The sequence below is a fragment of the Eublepharis macularius genome, chromosome 3 (assembly GCF_028583425.1).
Source record: "Eublepharis macularius isolate TG4126 chromosome 3, MPM_Emac_v1.0, whole genome shotgun sequence".
Lineage (NCBI taxonomy): Eukaryota > Metazoa > Chordata > Lepidosauria > Squamata > Eublepharidae > Eublepharis > Eublepharis macularius.
The window spans coordinates 19254778-19273612 of NC_072792.1; the positions used below are offsets into that span (position 1 = coordinate 19254778).

An 18835-nucleotide genomic window follows, 5' to 3' on the forward strand; every position below is an offset into this window, starting at 1 on the left:
CCATATTCTCTCAGACTTCTCCACACCTCCCATGATTTTCTTCAAGGCTCTATGGATTGGTCAGGGAGCATGGTTCTGACCATGTTTGGTGCTTCTATGGGGTTGCTATGTTCTGGGGCGGGTGACCTCTGTTTTTTCAGTGCTGCGAGGGAGTTGCTATTTGCCATTGACTTGAGGGAAGTGTGGCATTTTTCCCCATAGGAAACAATGGAAACCAATATGGCTGGGGAAAGTTGTTCAGTGGTCTGTAAAATCAGATCCCTTTGTCCAATCTGGAAGTAAAACAAGAAAAGAAACCCAAACCAGTATAGGGATACCTGAATATTTGGGATGATGGTATTGGTGCCCACCCTCCAAATTCTGAATCTGAATTATAGTGATTTTTTTTTAAAAAAATGTAGATTCCTACCTCTCTTTCCAGCCTTGCCATTTCTTTTCAATTCATGAAATACACACACTGATTTTGAAACAACTGGATCACACAGCTCAAGGATGATGCCGGATATCCTGATATCTATTTTTTAACAACATTCTAAAATATTCAAGTTTTAGATAGAATGTTCCCAGTCTGTCTCTCTTCCTAAATTTTAAAAACTGCATAGTTACATTTGTATCTGGACTAGAGATGGGCATGATCCGCATTACGATCGAAAAAAACCCACGATAATGGCGATCATGCGATCATGACCTGGCAGATTGTGATCTTCCACGGCCAATGATCCAGAGATCGGGAGAGGCCTGGATCATTGCGTTCAGGCTCGGATCGGGGATCCAGACACTCAGATGCCAGCAATCTATTCCCCTGGCAATGGAGCCAGGGGAAAGCCTGAGCTCTGTCTGCCCTCCTTCTGTCGCCCTGGAAACCCAAATGGAAGCCCAGCTTTCCTTGATCAGCAGGGCTTCCTTCCAACCACGGAGCTGCAAAGCACTTACAAGTTGGGAGAAGACACCCAGGAGAGGGAGGGGGAAAGCGGTGTTCTGTAGCCATGGGCACTCCAATCTCATCCCTGCAAACCGTGATAGGTAGCTCTGACGGCCAAACACAGACCTCCTGTGTTGCTGAATGGGACCTGAGGGGAGGCGGCTCATCACCGCCTCCCCGTGCCCGCCAGGCCCGGCGGCCACCACCACCACCCACCTTCCAACATAGCTGGGAATAGCAGTGCACCCCGCTTTGGCCTCCACGATCCATGATTCACGATCCACAGATCGGGGACGGGAGATAATCAGTGTGGATCATTAATTCGGGATCGTCACCGGTGCTGATCCACGATCAGCTGGATCATTAATTTTTTTTAATCATGCCCATCTCTAATCCTGACCTTCCACCAAAGAAGAGCATAGGATTGCAGCATTGTAATGCCTCTGGGCCGTAGGACGGGCTAAGAGTCACTAACTAAATGGATTTCAAAGCTGAATCCAAGGCATAAAAGGGACAGAGCTGAATTACGAAGTGGAGACATGCTCTATACGGGGCAGCTGCATATTTAACTCCTTGCTCCCTCTGAACCTTTAGAAATAAACCATGTCCTGACATAACAGAGTTGTACATTACTCTGCCTCCAGCATTTGTAGGCAGTGAGAAAAAACATTAAGATTAAGGTGCACAAATATGTCCCATTAGACAATATGGAGGGAGTCATTAAACACACAGTTGCTGTTTTCTGATCTGTTGCGCGTTTACCAAAAACCAGATTTGGCATTAAATCATGATTTGAATTGTAAGCCTCATGGAAGCCCAGCCTTCTATTCAGTGAACCACAAAGAACAAAATCTCATGGTTTTTAAAAAATTTATTATCACACAGCAAAATAGAAACTTTCCAACTTCTAAAAGCGTTGCAACGTTTTCTGAATTGTTGTGCAGTTGAAAAAGGAAACAAAGATGCTTGATTTCGATATGAACATTTCCATCATTAGAGGCAAATGCCTCTTTATTTCCCTGTAATCTTGATATAATGAGGCCAATTTATGAGTGCCTGAGAATTGCACGTAGATTGCAAAGGATTGGTCCATCAATCAAAGATAATACAGATTAAGAAGGCTGTACTTAGCAAGCCAACACACCTGGCACCATCAAAAGTGTACTGAAGGCAGGAAAAGTCTAAGAACTAAGAACTAAGAAGTATGCTCAGTCCCTCCAAACTTGTGATGCTATCAAGTGTCAACAAGACAAGAACATTTTAAAATCACATGCAAAGTCACAGGTAAGAACATCCAGGCCTTGTCTTATTTATTCTTCAAATAATGCAAGTAATCCACACTGCCCCAGTATTCACACTTAATTTTGTGTGACTAGCATTCCTTTATTTTGTATTTTGTTCACCAGCCTTCAAGCATCATATCATAAAGGTCCATGAGGTAGCTTGGCTGTGGCCCAGCAGGGGCTAACTTGGAGGCTCTGTGCCCCTATGCAGCCAAGATAATAAAGGAAGAAGAGGCATCTGTGGCTAAGCTGTGGTTGAGGCTGGGTTGCACCCCAGCAAACAGCTGACCAGCAGGAACAGGGGTGTGACTTCTGGCCCCTGCAGCCACAGAAGAGCTGTGCACCATTGCTCAAGAATGGGCTGGGCTGTAGGAAGAGCTGGAGAATGGATGCTTGTTTGGCGGGGATGTCTATGGTAGCTGATGGTGGGCATTGACCAACCATGAGAACTAAATGTGGGAGGAGGTGGGCGGGGTTCCAGAAAGGGAACCAGAGGTAAAAGGAAAGGATGGAGACACAAGGAGGGCTAGGTGGGGAAGAGGGTGGAGGAGGAGGAGGAAGGAAAAAAGTCTAGAGGCAGTGAGAGGCAGGAAAAGAGGAAGACCTCTGCCAGGGCATACAGGGAAGTAGTAGCAACTTGCTACCTTTGTGGCTGAAAGCTGTCAGAGAAGCCAACCAGAGTTAGGAGCCGATGTGTCACACCATTGCCATCAAGAAAAGGAGAAAACACAGTATTATGTGTCCACCTCATTTTGATGAAGATGGAAGTTACATCTGATGCACCCCTCCCTCTGATGCATCCTTCTAAGTCCATTAGCTCCAAAAAACTTAGAAGGTGGCAGCTCTGCTTACAATTGAACTGTACACCACTTCTGGTGAAAGAGAGAGAGAGAGAGAGAGAGAGAGAGAGAGAGAGAGAGAAGCAGCTCATGGCAATGTTTGGCACGTCATTTGTTAGAATACCAACAGTGAAACCCAAAATGGGTATAACTACTTAGCAGTGCAATGTAATGCACTTTTCAAGGATATTGATAAAATTGATTGTCCATTGCAAACAGCTAAATTGCTGAATATATTTATGGTATAATGTTGATATAATTACTGCTGTTAGGGACGGAACATTCTAAAGATTAGCTTGTGAATTAATTGGTAAGAAGTTTCAGGACTGAAGCATATAGAACTCCCCTTCAGTGCAATGGATTGACAGAAGATCCATGCAGAAGGAGTCCATGGCTGCCCCAGAGGTTTTCCACAGGAAGGAATATGTGTGCTCACAGAGTGCAACTTTCTTGCTTCCCCCCTCCCATGGGGGAAAAAGACCACCCCCAAATATTGGATGGATAGGGAAACTGAGAGCTGGTGTAATGTAGTGGTTAGAGGATCTGACGAGGACATTGGGCAACTGGATTAAAATCCCTTGTTCAATAGAAGCCCGCCAGATGACCTTAGGACCATCACAATCTCTCCGCCTAGCCTCCCAAGTAGAGGCAAGCTGCATGATGGGAAAAGCCACTTTGGATCCCCTATCAGGGAAACAAGTTGGATATAAAATTTAAAAATAAACATAAATAAGCAGCATTCTTCTACCTGTGGGAAAACTTCATGGGAACTAAGCCTTCATTTGTACCAACCTGTCCTGTTATACTTTGCGTAAAGCTAGCACACCTATTTTTATTAAAAATTCAAGTTTCAAATAGGGGTGATTTTTTGTTTATTTTGAAAATTCTTGAAGTTACATAGTGTTTAAAACAATCTGAATTTCCGTAATAAAGATTTTGAAACTTACATTTTGAATTTCAAATGTCCAAGCTTATGAAATTCAAATTTAAAAATTAGTATGAAACCTTATTTCAGTTCTAATTGGAGCACAAACTTCTGAAAGTCTACACAAATCATACTGAAGCATTTGCAAACCTGTCTTTCCAGGTAATAGTTTACTTCCCTATGTTTGCAGTACTGTACCAAAAGAGAGCAACATTCATGTCCTTCTAAACTTTTTTGCAAGTCTACCTGATCTCGTCAGATCTCAGAGGCTAAGCAGGGTCAGCCTTGGTTAGTAATTGGATGGGAGACCTCCAACGAAGACCAGGATTGCAGAGGCAGGCAATGGCAAACCACCTCTGATAGTTTCTTGCCATGAAAACCCCACTAAGGGTCTCCATAAGTCAACTATTACTTGAGGGCACTCTCTACCACACATACAATATGCATATTATGTCGAAATCTTTCACCTTTCTTTCCATGGAACTTACAAAACATTTGCCATTTTAAGTAGGGCTACCAGTCCCTCAGTGGAGGCAGGGGATCCCCCACTCCTAGCCTCTGTCACCCGCCCTGCTTACCTGACTATCAGGTGGGGAGGCATGGGGAATGGGCCCGGGAGGCAAGGAACCTTCCAGCCAAGTGTATAGTGGGTGCATTTTTTAGAGGCCACAACAATGTCACTTCTTCAAGTGATGTAATCATACCTGGCAGCTGGCAAGCTCTCGCACTTCACAGGGACCAATTTTGGCCCCCCAATGGGGTGAATTAGCTCCGTGCAAATCACGTGTTCAAGTCCGCTGGTGACGTAATGATATCACTTCCCAGAATTGATGTCCCAGAAGTGACATTATTATGTTGGCATGGAGAGTGTGTGAGTGCAAAGTTAGCACACAGGATTTTGCCCCAAGGTAAGTGCCAGGGCCCCCCTCTCCCACCAGGAGGGTATAGGAACCTGGCAACCCATGTTTTAAGCTGATTTCCATGTGTTCCTGTACAAAAGAAACCCTTTTTAGAAAGCAAAGTTTCTCAACATGACAGAAGTCCCGTAATCTTTTTCCAAAACAATTTAAACAGAATGCATCCCAATCAAAACACCTTTTCCCTTGATCCATTTTCTCACATCTGTTTTTACCCAACATTGACGAGCACTTCTAAGATTTTATCAGAGGAAGTAAAGGCAGCCTGGGCCAACTTTCAGCCGAAAATAAGTCCTTTTCAGATGTTGCACTTGGGGGTGCACATGAGTTGCCAATTCTGGTTTGAAAAATTCCTAGAGATATGCGGGTGGGATAGAGTTCAGAAAGGGGACAGAATTCAGCAGGGATATGATGCCGGAGTCTGCCCTCCAAGGCCACCATTTTCTCCAGAGGAACTGATCCTTTTATTCTGAAGATAATCTGGGAGAATTTCAAACCTTACCAGGAGGATGACATATTACAATCCTCCCAATATACAAAGTCATATCTGGGCACCATTTTCTGCTTCAATGCTAGGCTTCCCATTCCCCCAGTAGGGGCGAGGGATTCTGTGATCCGAGCCTCTGCCCCGAGCCTCTGCACCCCACCTATCATCTGGCTAGCGGAGGGGGGGAAGGTGTGAGGAATGGGTGTGGGAGCTCTAGAGCATGCTCTCAGAGCCTTTGTTGTCACGATTTTAAGAAAAGTACTCCCACTTTAAATAAGCCACAACTTGAAGTGTTGATCTTAACGGCGGGACAAAATGCCATGTTTTTGATGAGAACTAACCAAGTAAAAGAGCTTCTCACCAAAATGTTTCTGACCCAATCTTCTATGTGTTCACCCTTGGCAAATCAAGGCCAAAAGAAGAACAAGAAGTTAGCCGTGTGGTTTCATTCCATGCATAATACAGAACTCTTAGGACTGAGGGCATGTCAACACAGTATCGTAATTTGTGTCACTGTAGTGTGACCAACATACCAATTCTGACCAAAAATGGACTCACTTTATGTTTAAGCTATAATGGGCTTAAATCATTCTAAATTCAAATAAAAAATATGTGAAACTAGAACCTCTTCAGAAGCTTATGAATTACCAGGATCCCTATTTTCCCATTTCCCTGTAAAAACAGAGGGAAAAAGTGAAGAAAACATTACACACACATACACCGATGTTGCTGTACCGTCTTTGGCTTGGCTCCAGCAATGTGCAAGTGGAAACACAAATGGACTTTGTACATTTCTGCTTGCCGAGGTGCAACATTTAGCATTTTCCCCCTATATTATAGTGCACAAACACAAATGCTAATAGGGATACAATAAATTTGACTTTGCCCAAGTGGCTTCCATGCTTTTTTCCTTGAGTTTCTGCTTGTTCAGATACTCTAGCCTTTTTATGCTGGATCCAACCCAGTGCTTCTTTTAATGTATACACATCTCACTGTCCCCTCAAAAACTGGAGGGGGGGATTGAGACAAAAGAAATAAATACGTGCATCAGAAGAAACAAAATCTTCCCAACCCTCCTAAAATTTATTATGTGACTCAAGTCAAGACCAAACTATACATGATAGTATTCTTATTATGGCTGCTATGAGGACATCAAGGAGCCCCATGGCACAGAGTGGTAAGCTGCAGTACTGCAGCCCAAGTCTGCTCATGACCTGAGTTCGATCCTGGCGGAAGCTGGGTTCAGGTAGCCGGCTCAAGGTTGACTCAGCCTTCCATCCTTCCGAGGTCGGTAAAATGAGTACCCAGTTTCCTGGAGGTAAAGTGTAGATGAATGGGGAAGGCAATGGCAAACCACCCCATAACAAAAATCTGCCAAGAAAATGTTGTGATGCGACGTTCCCCCATAGGTCAGTAATGACTCGGTGCTTGCACAGGGGACTACCTTTACCTTTTACCTATGAGGACATCACCACACTGTTCAAAATGTTGTGAGGTCCCAATCCTTATTGGGCATGCAATGTTGCACTTGTCCCGCCCCCCGCCTGTGCCTTTTCAAGTACTGAAATAGCCAAGGGATAAAGGTGTTTCAGCACTTGATAAGGCATGCAGGGGTAGGGGGAACCAATAGCATCTCAGCCCCCTCCTAAGCTCCTAACTAGATCAGGCCTTCATAGCATTTTTAAATCATCTTAAACTGGTGGGGGCCACCCCCTATAGGTTTAAATCATCTTAAAGTGGTGGGATGCCACCCGCTATAGGTTTAAAACACCAACACAGCTAAATTCATGCAGCTGTCCTAAACCATGTTCTTCCCCCATTACTCTCTTTTCCTTTCTGTGCCATCCGTACTGAATTTTAGAAAGAAAGTTTGTTTGTTCCTCTGATGGAAAATGATACCACAGATGGAAACTGCATACCCTACAATATTTGAGAGACAAAAACGGGAGTGTGCTTGTGACATCTCTGTTCGTGGCATCACTATGAAAGATGTACTCATTTGTCTTGCCAAGGAAGTGTTTTTTCTGGTGCCTCAATTTTGGTCAAGGAAAACTCGTCTCCAGTATGTTATCAGAGGTCTGAAACTGCAACTGCAGTGCATGAATGGCAGGTTGACCACTGTATGCACCTCAGGGATCAGGCATGCACATTCATCCTCCCACCCAGTGATTTCATTTCCAAAGAAAGGGTTCTGCAATGGTTGGTTGGTGTGCGTGCCATCAAGTTGCAAGTTATGGCGACCCCAGCAATGAACTTTCAAAGAAAGCGAGGAACAGAGGTGGTTTGCCATTGCTGTCCTCCCCAGAGCAAACCCAGTTTTCTTTGGTGGTTTCCCATCAAGAACTGCCTCTGCTTAGCTTCCATGAACTGATGAGGTCAGGTTGTACCATGCCACTCCACCATCTTCTGCAACTGGCCACGCACAAAAAGTTATCTTCAGTGAGGGCTCAAACCTTCAGGCCATACCTCTACTCCTCCACATGAGCAACAACCCATATATAATATCTGGTATAGCTGAAAAGTCACACCATCGTGCGCATACTAAGTCCTATCTAGCTTGTATAACAACAATGATGTGGATGTTTATGTGCATATAAAACACTGCATCCAGCTCAAACACACATCGCAGTTCCAATCTGGAACACGCACATCAGCTACGTGGGCAGATCTTCCTAGCTGGATGAACCATAACAATTATTGCTCTAAAGAAATGTCAGTTATCTAATATATAATTTGCAAATGTTTATACCCAGAATTATCAGCTTCCTTGCTCTTCCTTGGACGCTCACTAAAACACTGATCTAGCAGAGCTTTTACACTTTTTTCCAGAAGTCTCACATTTTGTTTATGTAGTGTATTTAGTGTGACATGACCCTTGCTCATTGATAAAAATCACTAAAAGCTTCTTTCAAGTAGGCTACGCGTTATTTTTCTTCCACAGTTGAAAACATAGCAAAAGTCTAAAGTGGTTCCTGTCAGATTAATTCCCTTCTAGAAATCTTCAAGACTCAAACAGGTCACAAGGTCTGGATCTATTAGTATATCTTATTTATACCAGAAATTCAAGCAAAAGAGTAATTGCACTTAATGCTTTTTTTTTATTCTGCAGTACGACTGATTAAGATCAAGAAAAGATACATAAGGGGAAACTGACATCATAGTTCTCTAAAACAGTGAAAAGGATGGAAAAAAAGGAAGGAGATGACCTGGAAATATCTATCTCCAATATTGTTTACACAACGAAGTTTTAAAATCCACTGTGGTCCAGTGCATAAAATGCATAAAAGACTCTTTTTTAGCTGATCATTTGCTGCAGCCCCACAAAGAATACAAACCCATGCTCATCTGTAGAACATATGGACTTTCCCATTAAAGTAATAATAAAGGTTTTCAAACATCACATGTAATTAAGTTAAATCAGGGCTTTTTTTCTGGGAAAAGAGGCGGTGGAACTCAATGGTGGAACTCAGGACTGCACAAGGACGTCACTTTGGGTCAGCTGGAACAAGGGGAGAGTTTTTTTAAGTTTAAATCGCCCTTGGCGAAAATGGTCACATGGCCAGTAGCCCTGTCCCCTGATTTCCAGACAGAGGGGAGTTTAGATTGCCCTCCGCACCAGTGGCGCGGAGGGCAATCTAAACTCCTCTCTGTCTGGAGATCAGGGGACGGGGCCACCAGTCATGAGACCATTTTCAAGATGTGCCGGAACTCCGTTCCACTGCGTTCCAGCTGAAAAAAAGCCCTGAGTTAAATGCAGGTGGAAACATTTAAAAAAAAATTATAAATCTCTTATACAAAACAGGAGGCATTTCTCCTCTCCCTTTAAAATAAGAATATCAGGAGTTAAGAAGAACCAGTTATAAGGAATAGTTAACAGGGATGGCTCAGAAGCACCGCACTCAAGTTGCAAAGTAATGAAATCAAACTGAAATGATTCTACAAATTGATCCCCTGTTAAAACTAATGCCATTGCATTCGCTCGAAGAGAATGCAGGCAGGAGAACTGGGGAAGGAAAGCAGATACAGAATCATGCCTAACTCTCACACAGTTTCAATTTCCTTGGGCACTGTGGCTTTTCTGGACTGTATGATAAAGCCGTAATTTCATACAGACTCAATTTCGTACAGTCCCGCTTTCATTTCTCATCAGATTGCTCATGTTTTTGAAAGACTACATTTGACCGAAGACGACGGAGAGCTGCGACTATCACTGTTGGGCAACTTTCTGCTCACTGGAAAAAAAGATCATCTTTCTGCAACCTTAAAAATTATGGTATGAGAGATATTACCTGGGAAAGAAGGCTGAGGGCCAAGCTACACATGACGAATGACACTTGAATGGCAAGTGGATTGAGTGGAGGGCAAGTGAACAGGGAGAAATACACTTCCTGTTCAAGTGTCATTCGTCATGTGTAGCTTGGCCCTAAGTGAAATGCAAGCAAAACATCCGCAGACATTTCCCGTTGTCTTCAGAAAGCGAAAGTGACCACAAGCAGGGCTCATTTCGAGGGGGGACACACAGGAATGCCATTCTGGCAGTTCCCCAAAGAGGTCACATGTCAAGTGGCCCCACCCACCTGACTCTCGGCCATTTTGGGCCCATTTCAGCCTTGATTGGGGATGAAACAGCCCAGATCAGGCCTCTGATGGGATCACTCTCCCACTCAGCAGCGGCCCAATCCTCACCATTTTGGGCCCCTTTTTGGCCATTTTCAGCCCTTTTTGGCCATTTTGGGCCCAATTTCTGCCCTGAATGGCCAGGATTGGGTCCAAAACAGCCAGGATAGGTGATATCAGGTGGTGTGGCACATGCAAATCAGTTATGCTAATGACACACTTCCGGCGATGTCAAGGGGTGTGGCATATGCTAATTAGGTATGCTAATGAGTTATGCTAATGAGTTCCTCCAGCTCTTTTTCTACGAAATGACCCCTGACCACAAGTATTGTCTCTGCAAGCATGCAGTACGATCCAATGTGTGAGTCTTTAAAAGTATTTACAAGTATAAACTTTAGCTCTTAAAAAGCCCACTGATTTCAATAGGAAAGTTAAGTATGAAATCAAGCAACTTAACAGTGAAACACTTGGGCTGGATTTGACCCACCCACCTAACTAGAATGTGTTAAAAACACACTCCGTCAGATTTTTAATTCTGCATTCACATGCTTAAAGAAGAATCGCTCTCCAACTTCAAAGCTCACAACAGGCTTGAATGAGCTTTTCCAAACCAAGCCGTCATTTCAGCTCCACTGTTTGTTTCAGTCTGTAGCATTGTGGAGATTGCCAGCACACTTACAACTGGGGAGGAGCTGCAAGAAGGGACTGTGGCTCAAAGGCAGAGCATCTGCTTGGCACGCTGAAGGTCCCAGGTTCAATCCCTGGGTTCTCCACTTAAAAGGAAGCGGTAGTCCTTTTAACTGGCGATACCAAGGATTGAACCTTGGCGACATGAAAGACCTCTGCCCCCGAGATCCTGGAAAACTTCTGTCACTCAGCGGAGAAAATACTGATTTGGGTAGACCAATGGTCTGGTATTAGGTAGCTTCATGTGTATAAAAGCTCTGATTCTTGCAAAGTAAAAGAACTCCTACCCAGCATTCAGTTGACCATCGCTTCAGAGCTCTGCTGCCTCAAAACGGATTTATTCGTGAGTATATATACAAACAGCTGTGTGGCAGAAGAAGGTTCTTCAAGTGAGCAGCCTTTCAGGAAAGCTGACATCTCACACAGGTGTCTGCTTTCTCCCAAGAACCTTATCTATTTCGGTCTACAAATAGCAAAAGCATCCTTTCGGTTTCCCAGCTGAAGAAGTGGCTAAGACTGTGCAATGGACTGGGATGGGAGAATACAGGACTCCAAACGTTAATAATAATCATAACAATTATGTTTGATTTATACACCGCCCTTCAGGACAACTTAATGCCCACTGAGAGCGGTTGACAAAGTGTGTTATTATTATCCTGACGACAATTACCCTGTGAGGTGGGTGGGGCTGAAAGAGGGCTAAGAGGACTGTGTGTAACACAAGCTGGCTTCAAGTGGAGGAGTGGGGAATCGAACCTGACTCTCCAGATTAGAGTCCTGCCGCTCTTCACCATTACACCAAACTGGCTGCCACGTTGTGCTTTCTGCTGAACATACAATGCAAGATCAGGCATTCTGTATTTGAAAACAGTGTGGGTCCTTCTCTCGGCACTGCGGTAGATTTCCCCAATGGATCCAGAGGTATTTTAGGAAAGTCACTGAGGGGAAGGAATTGCAGAAGAAATGTGACTGATGAGCAGGGCTTTTTTTCTGGGAAAAGAGGTGGTTGGACTCAGTGGGTTGCCAGCACAGAGGGCAACTCCTGGCGGCAGGTGGTGCCCCTGGTAACACATGCGCATGCACAAAGTGCGCGCACACTTCCAGGACCATGCAATGATGTCACTTTCAGTCAGCTGGAACAAGGGGGGCATTTTTTAAAGTTTAAATCACCCTTGGCAAAAATGGTTACATGGCCGGTGGCTCCGCCCCCTGATCTCCAGACAGAGGGGAGTTTAGATCACCCTCTGTGCTGCTCCAGCGGCACGGAGAGCGATCTAAACTCCCCTTTGTCTGGAGATCAGGGGGTGGGGCAACTGGCCATGTGACCATTTTCAAGAGGTGCCAGAACTCCATTCCGTTGCGTTCCGGCTGAAAAAAAGCCCTGCTGATGAGGAAGGGATTTGCTTCAGCCTTCCACAGTCTTGCTGCAAAAGTGTCTCGGTTCTGGTTTGCATGTCTGTTAAGAAGTACAGACTGGAACTCCTCCACTGCCAAACGTATAGTTCCACCTTGAGAGTGGAATTCACACAACATTGTTGCTAGATGCAGTCAGCTGACGTGAGCAGATTTTGTCTACATTTCATATGTGAGTCCATTTGCTCAGTATAACATTGCTCAGTCAGGACTTCAGTGTGAGAAATAAAAATGATGGTTTGCTATCTGAGCCATTGAAATGAACACAAGCAACTATCGCCCACCCTGTAGGTGCCATGAATATATTGTACAGTAATCATGGATTTTCAAATTGTTTCCATAAGATTGTCCCTTGGATATATTGCATCACTTATCTTTTGGGGTAAGTTTCTTTATGGCACCAGTTTTTATACTGATTCATCACTGTCAAAAAAAGTATCATTCACAGTAACAGCAGGCTGATTTAAATGCCACTTGTATAAATAAATATATTTGTCAGGCAGGGTAGCATGCTATTTCTCTGGTTAATTACAGCAATAGATAGAATGTGAAAGTGGAAAGAGGGAATACCAGGAAGGGGTCCCTCCAATATTCAGGGGCAGCATGTATAGTGGTTAGAGTTTCAGACTAGGATCTGGGTGGCCCAAGTTCAAAACCTTGCTCTGTCCTAGAATCTCAATGGGTGACTTTGGGCTAGTCACACTCGCTCATCCTAGCCTACCTCACAAGATTGGTGTTGTGAGGATTAAATGGTAGAAAGGAGAACAACGTAAGTCTCTTTGGGACCAACTTGGGAAGAAAAGAGAGGCATAAACAAACAAATAGAGTGAAGATAACTAATTACCCCAGCGTACCATACAAAGCACTCTGACCTGAATAGCCCAGGTGAGCCTGACCTTGTCAGATCTCAGAAGCTAAGCAGGTCCCTTGGTTAGTAATTGGATGGGAGACCTCCAGCGAAGACCAGGGCAAGCAATGGCAAACTACCTCTGTTAGTCTGTTGCCATGAATACCCCACCGGGGCTCAGCTATAACTTGAGGGCACTCTCCATCACTACCATACAAGGCACAGAGGTTCCAGTTCTCAGTGAAACAGGTGAAAGATGTTAGTGTTTCACTTCATGAGGTTCAGAATTCTGAGTTATTTCTTGATCCTTTGACAAGGAACTGCTGCTAATCTTAGAATTAGAGTGAGATCACTATTCGGAGTCAATGATCTGTTGAGCATTTGCAGAGATAACATAACCCAGCTAAAATTATCACTGTAGGATCCAAAGGATGCAACATTATTTTTATAAACTAGGAACTGACTTGTAAGATTTAGGAAAGAACTCAGCTTGCTCCACTCCAAAACCTGGGTCTAGTGACAGATGTCTCTACTCCTCAGACTTGTGACAGGGGAAACTAAGCAGTTCTAAATGCTCTGGATCTCTATCACACTTTAAAATAAATTCTGCTGTCACTATGCAGATCACTTTAATATCTGCAAAGGTTCCATGGATAATCCAGACCAGCCTGGCCAGACCAGCAGGGCTAGAAATCCCTTGGCACCCAATTGTCTAAAAATCTGATTCTTGCACCAAGAAACTTCCGATATATGTTTGGAGGTTCTAGCAGGGGAGTGCAGCTATCGTATACCCTTGATCAATGAACGGTTCACTCCTTCTATCTGGGATGATCGTCCTCTTCCACTGAGTGCGCAGCTTCGGGAGGGATGCACATGGAGCGGTGAGGGAGGAAGGGGACACCCAGCCAGCCAGCCGGATCAGCCGAATCAACCCTGGCGATCAATGGCATGACAGATGCCGCAGCCAGATCGCCCTCACATCCACAATATATGTTTAATTTTGAGCAGGATTGGTACCCAAAGTTTGGTTTGGGGCAGAATTTGGGCAAAGTTCGGCACTCCTAAAGTCTCCTTGGCTTCAATGGGAATGATGTCCACCCCCAACAGAGTCTTGTAAGTGCTTAACTTTGGGGAGATTGTGCCTCTTGATGCCAAGAAACCAGTGACGTTTTCACAGCCCTGCTTTTGAAATTCAGCCACCACAGAAGAACAATAAACTCAAGCCTATTAAAGTCAGTCAAAGAAAACAGAACAGAGTTTCTGGTCTGTTAGTCCTATACCCTGAAAGAAGTAAAGACATTTTCTCTATTCGGATCTCATGGCAAAAGAGAACGCAAACAAATCTCTGTAAGAGATGGAATGGACAATGCGACAAATATTCGTATGTATACTTTCGGGTGACTGCTTGAGCATATTTACCCAGAAATGACCCACTGAATTAAGTGATACATCTCCGTAGTGTGCACATATATGACTGTAGCTTTACAACCCAAACTTCAGCACCGTTAATAACAACGCATTCCTAACCAGAGTAATACCATTCTAAATCCACTGACTAGGATTGCTTAGAATAGCGCTGCCCATGACATTCAATGGGGGTTACTTCCTAGTATAAAACATTGTGGAGCCTTAGGCAATCATCTCCAAAGGATTCCCAAAGCACTCCCAAAGATCCACTGGGACACTGAATCTTATGGGTCCATAAAGAAATACAGTAAATATGGACTCTCAAGGATTTTCTCCCTTATTACGGGCTTTAACCAACACCCTAGTTTTCAGCGTGATGTATCTACCAGCCCCTCATTAAAATGCTTTGGAAACAGTGCTTTTCATTACTTTCTGGAAGACAGAAGCCTGGTCCCAGAACTTTTAGCACCAGCAAATACAATTCAGGAAGCTCGTCAACTGCATGGAATTATTTCAGAATCCCTGATTAAGCCACTGAACCTCTAGGGTGGGGATGTTCTTCAGCATGGATATATATTTAAATTCCCAGGCAGATCTAAATTTATTTGAAATGGCAGAAGTCAATTTTCAAGGGGGGAAAGCATAAAGTTCACATTTGCCCACTCTGCCTTTCAAATCCTCTCCAGGTGGGGAGAGATCAGTTTCCGTTACTTAGAGTAGCAGAAAGGACAAGTGAATACATCAGGATGTTCACACACACCCGATCCCACATGCATACAGCATCGTAGCCTTAGAGCCCAGTCCTATGGATGTGTTCTAAGATATTCAAATGTACCCTATTTACATTGTAAGCTCCCATGGTCCCAAGTTAAGCCTGAGGCAAGGCGGATTCTGGCTCATATTAAACTAACAGTGCAGAGTTACTCCAGTCTAAGCCCATTCAAATCAATGGGCTTAGACTGGAGTAACTCTGCCTAGGATGGCGATGTAAGTTTTGTACAAGGAGGAGGACTAAAACCCGGGACATGTAGTCACTGGCTGCAGTCCTAAGAATACATGGGACTTATGTCCAAGCAGACTCACTTAGGGTTGCTCTCACAGCAACTCACAACTGCAAAATTATTTTACAGAGCTACTTCTCACACCATAGCCTCTTAAATAGCCCTCGGGCAAGTTAGCTTTTTAAAAACTCCCATTTGGAAGAAAGAATTTGCTCTCCTCCTCAGGAGACCAAGCATTTATCCAAAGTTAAGTTCTTTTTAGGCATCCAACTCCAGGCGAATCACAACCTACATCTGTTGCCCTCCCCATCCCATAGCTGAAGCCACAGAAAGTCAGAGGTTGTAGATTTGCAACATGTTGAATTCATGCCAGGTGCCTGCGGGGGACTCAAAACCCTTTTAAGTACCAATAGGTGGGACTGAATACAGGACATCCCCGGCCAATGTACATTTCTCTGCTTTAGCTCCACTGTTGTAAATCACAACCCACTCCTCCTCATTGGATCTTACGTGTTGTGAAACTGGTGGAATCACATTAGGATATTCAGGACAAGATCAGGTGCAATTACTTCCAAAAGTCTGCTGGCACCCTATGAACTAAAGCTGCATCCATTCAAAGTTCACAGCGCTCCTCAGATCCATTGACATTCATGGAAGAGTTCAGGAGGATGCACTTAAATCCCACCTTTGGGATGTGCAGCTTGTACCTCTCTGTGATCACTTGGACAAAAGTTCCACCCAACTTGCTAAGGTTGAATTCCTCTGCATGCTTCCCTAGGAGTAACACCCACAAACCACGGTGACACTTACTTCCAAGTAAGCATATCAAGATTGCTAATGAGGATGTAATTCTGTTCATCCCTGGAAGAAAGTCTCACTTCTGAGAGAACATGCAATTTGCCCTGAATTTATGGATCAGTTGTTCATCTCCCACCCTCACCCTCAATATGCACAGAACTGCAACCTTACATCCTAGTCCTACTAACATGTACTTACAGCACAACTCTAAGCAGAGTTACTCCACTCTAAACCCATTGAGTAACTCTGCTTAGGATTGAACTGTCCGGGAGCTCATCTGGATTGAACATCTGCAAATAAATGTAGTCTTCTCCAGATTCACAAGAAAATTGATAGAGGGCTATAGAAGATGGGTCATGCTCTCAAACCATATATTGGTTTCCAGCCATGCTGCACACAAGATAAGCAGTACTTTGCCATGCTGCACACAAGATAAGCAGTACTTTGGACCATGCATTGCTCCAAAGCAAACTCCTCAGGTAAATGCCATGTAATACTGCCATGACCCTCTTTCGGAAATGAGTTCTTTATTAAGAATAGGGAGGTTGTGGCTATTCTTTTTCTGTGTGTGCACGCCTTGATACAACATGTACTGTTTAGGACCAACCAAAATAGCACAAAACATCACACAAGCTTTCCAGTTCATCAGAACTCTTCATCAGGTTGGATTTAGCGGGAGGGGAAAGGAAGATGCATGCCACGTGTATTTCCTCCCCTTTTGTTTGTTCTGCATTTACTTGATAGGAAGGAGACCCTGAAAGTAAGAGGACGCCCCTCCAAAAGTCATACATACCAAAATTAATTATTGGACATCACTGTAACTTGTATGCGAATGTTAAGACAACCCCCCCTCTTGAACATATGAAGCTGCCTTATATTGAATCACTACTGACCATTAGGGCAGTATTGTTTACTCAGACTGGTAGTAGGTCTCCAGGGTTTCAAGTGGAGATCTTCTACATCACCTAGTCCTGTTAACTAGCGATGTAGTGCCAGTTAACTTTCTGGGACTTTTTGTGTGAAAAGCAGATGCTCTACTACTGAGCCGGGATGGGGGGGGGGACCCTCATTTTGCATTGGAGACAAGACTGTGTTTGTTGTTCTTTAACATGCAACCTGAAGAAGAGTTCTGGAGAACCAGAAAGTTTGCATAGTTTCCAATGGGTAGCCCCGTGGTTCTGCAGCAGAAGAGCAAGACCTCCCACTTGGCTGAATAAAACCCTACATAGTTCTACTTTGAAATGCATCTGAACAAGGGACTTTTGACTCTCCGAAACTCCTACCCAGGAAATCCGGAAGTTTGCACTCTGGATGTTATGTGGGTCGAGTTTAACGAAAGGTGACGGGAGTGGGTGGGAGCTGCGGAGGAGAGCTCCGGGTGGGCTGCGGGCGGGCCAGCGCTTAGGAACCGGCCAGTTATCCCTCCCCCCCCCCCCACGAGCCATACCTGTGGCCAACGCCGTCCCCCGCCGCCTGCCCGCCGCCCTCCGAGCCGGGCGCCGGCTCCGCCTCGACCTGGCGCAGCAGCAGCGTGGTCTCCTGCGGGCGCGTCCAGTCGGGCCCCTCCTCCAGGGACTCCACGTAGAAGATGGTGCGAGGGGCCGGCGGGGGACGCGCCTGCTCGGCCAGCCCATGGAGGAGCCGGGTGGCGGGCAGCGAGGTCCCGTTGAGGGGCGACGCCGGAGAGGCGGCCGCGGCCGAAGAGGAGGAGGACGAGGAGGGGGAGGAGGAGGAAGAAGAGGAGGCTTTCTTCCAGAAGGCACCGCTGCCCCGCTCCTGGCTCTTCAGCAGGCGGCTCTGGCTGGGCCCCCAGTGCTCGAAGCTGCCGCTGTCCTGCTGCAAACAACCGCCCGCCGGGGCCGCCGGGTGGCTGAAGAGTTTCCAGCGGAGGCGCAAGATGTGCTTCACGTCGAAGTCCTTCCTGCCCGAGTTGGACATGGCGAGGCGGCCGGGGGCGGGCGGAGGCGAGAGGGGCTGCCTCCCGAGCCGGAGAAGCCCTCCGCGGGGACAGGAAGCCGCGAGGGGAGAGAAGGGGCTGTGCGCCCCGGGCCCAAGAGGCAGGAGCGCTGCGCCAAACAGGCTCGCCCCCCTGCCGCCGAAAGCCGGAGGCGGCGAAGAGCAGCCCGCCCGCCGCTCTCCGTGGTACTGAACGGCGCGGCGCGCTCGCCTCCGCCTGGCAGCCACTCCGTAGCCCGCCTGCCGCTCTCCGTGGTGCTGAACCGCGCGGCGCCTTCCCCTCCGCCAGGCTGCCGCTCCGCAGCCCGCCTGCCGCTCTCCGTGGTGCTGAAGCGTGTGGCAGGCGCCGGGAGTTATTCCTCTGCCTTCAGAAGCCAGGGGAGGAGGAAGGCGGGGAAGGGAGAGAGAGGAGGAGGAGGAGAAGGAATAACAACGTATTAAAGTTGCACAGCCTTGAAAAAAACCCGGGACCAGGCAGGGCTGCTTTTATAAGGCTCAAGTCGATCTCCCTCTCCCACCCTCCCCGGCTGCCAAGGGCCTCGCTGCACCGTTTTCTCTCCGCCTGCTTCCTCCTCGGCGCCTCCTTCCCCAACCCTGTCCATAAATTAGGCAGATGTTCAGAGACGCTGACCCTCGGGTGAAGGGGAGAAAAGGGGGGGTCGTGTGTCCTTCTTGCCGACTCCTTAGAACATATTGTCTATTTTTTTTTTTAAAAAAAGGCACACTCCAGCTGTTT

At 45.8% G+C, this 18835-nt stretch overlaps 1 protein-coding gene across 1 annotated transcript in view; it reads right to left on the reverse strand.

The window, feature by feature from the left end:
- KLHL1 (kelch like family member 1) overlaps nt 1-18081 on the reverse strand; it is a 282888-nt gene extending 264807 nt beyond the window's left edge. The window contains exon 1 of the mRNA XM_054974105.1: nt 17591-18081. Within this exon, the coding sequence (XP_054830080.1) occupies nt 17591-18081 (491 nt within the window). The remainder of the gene's footprint in view (nt 1-17590) is intronic.
- Nucleotides 18082-18835: the final 754 nt, after the last annotated feature.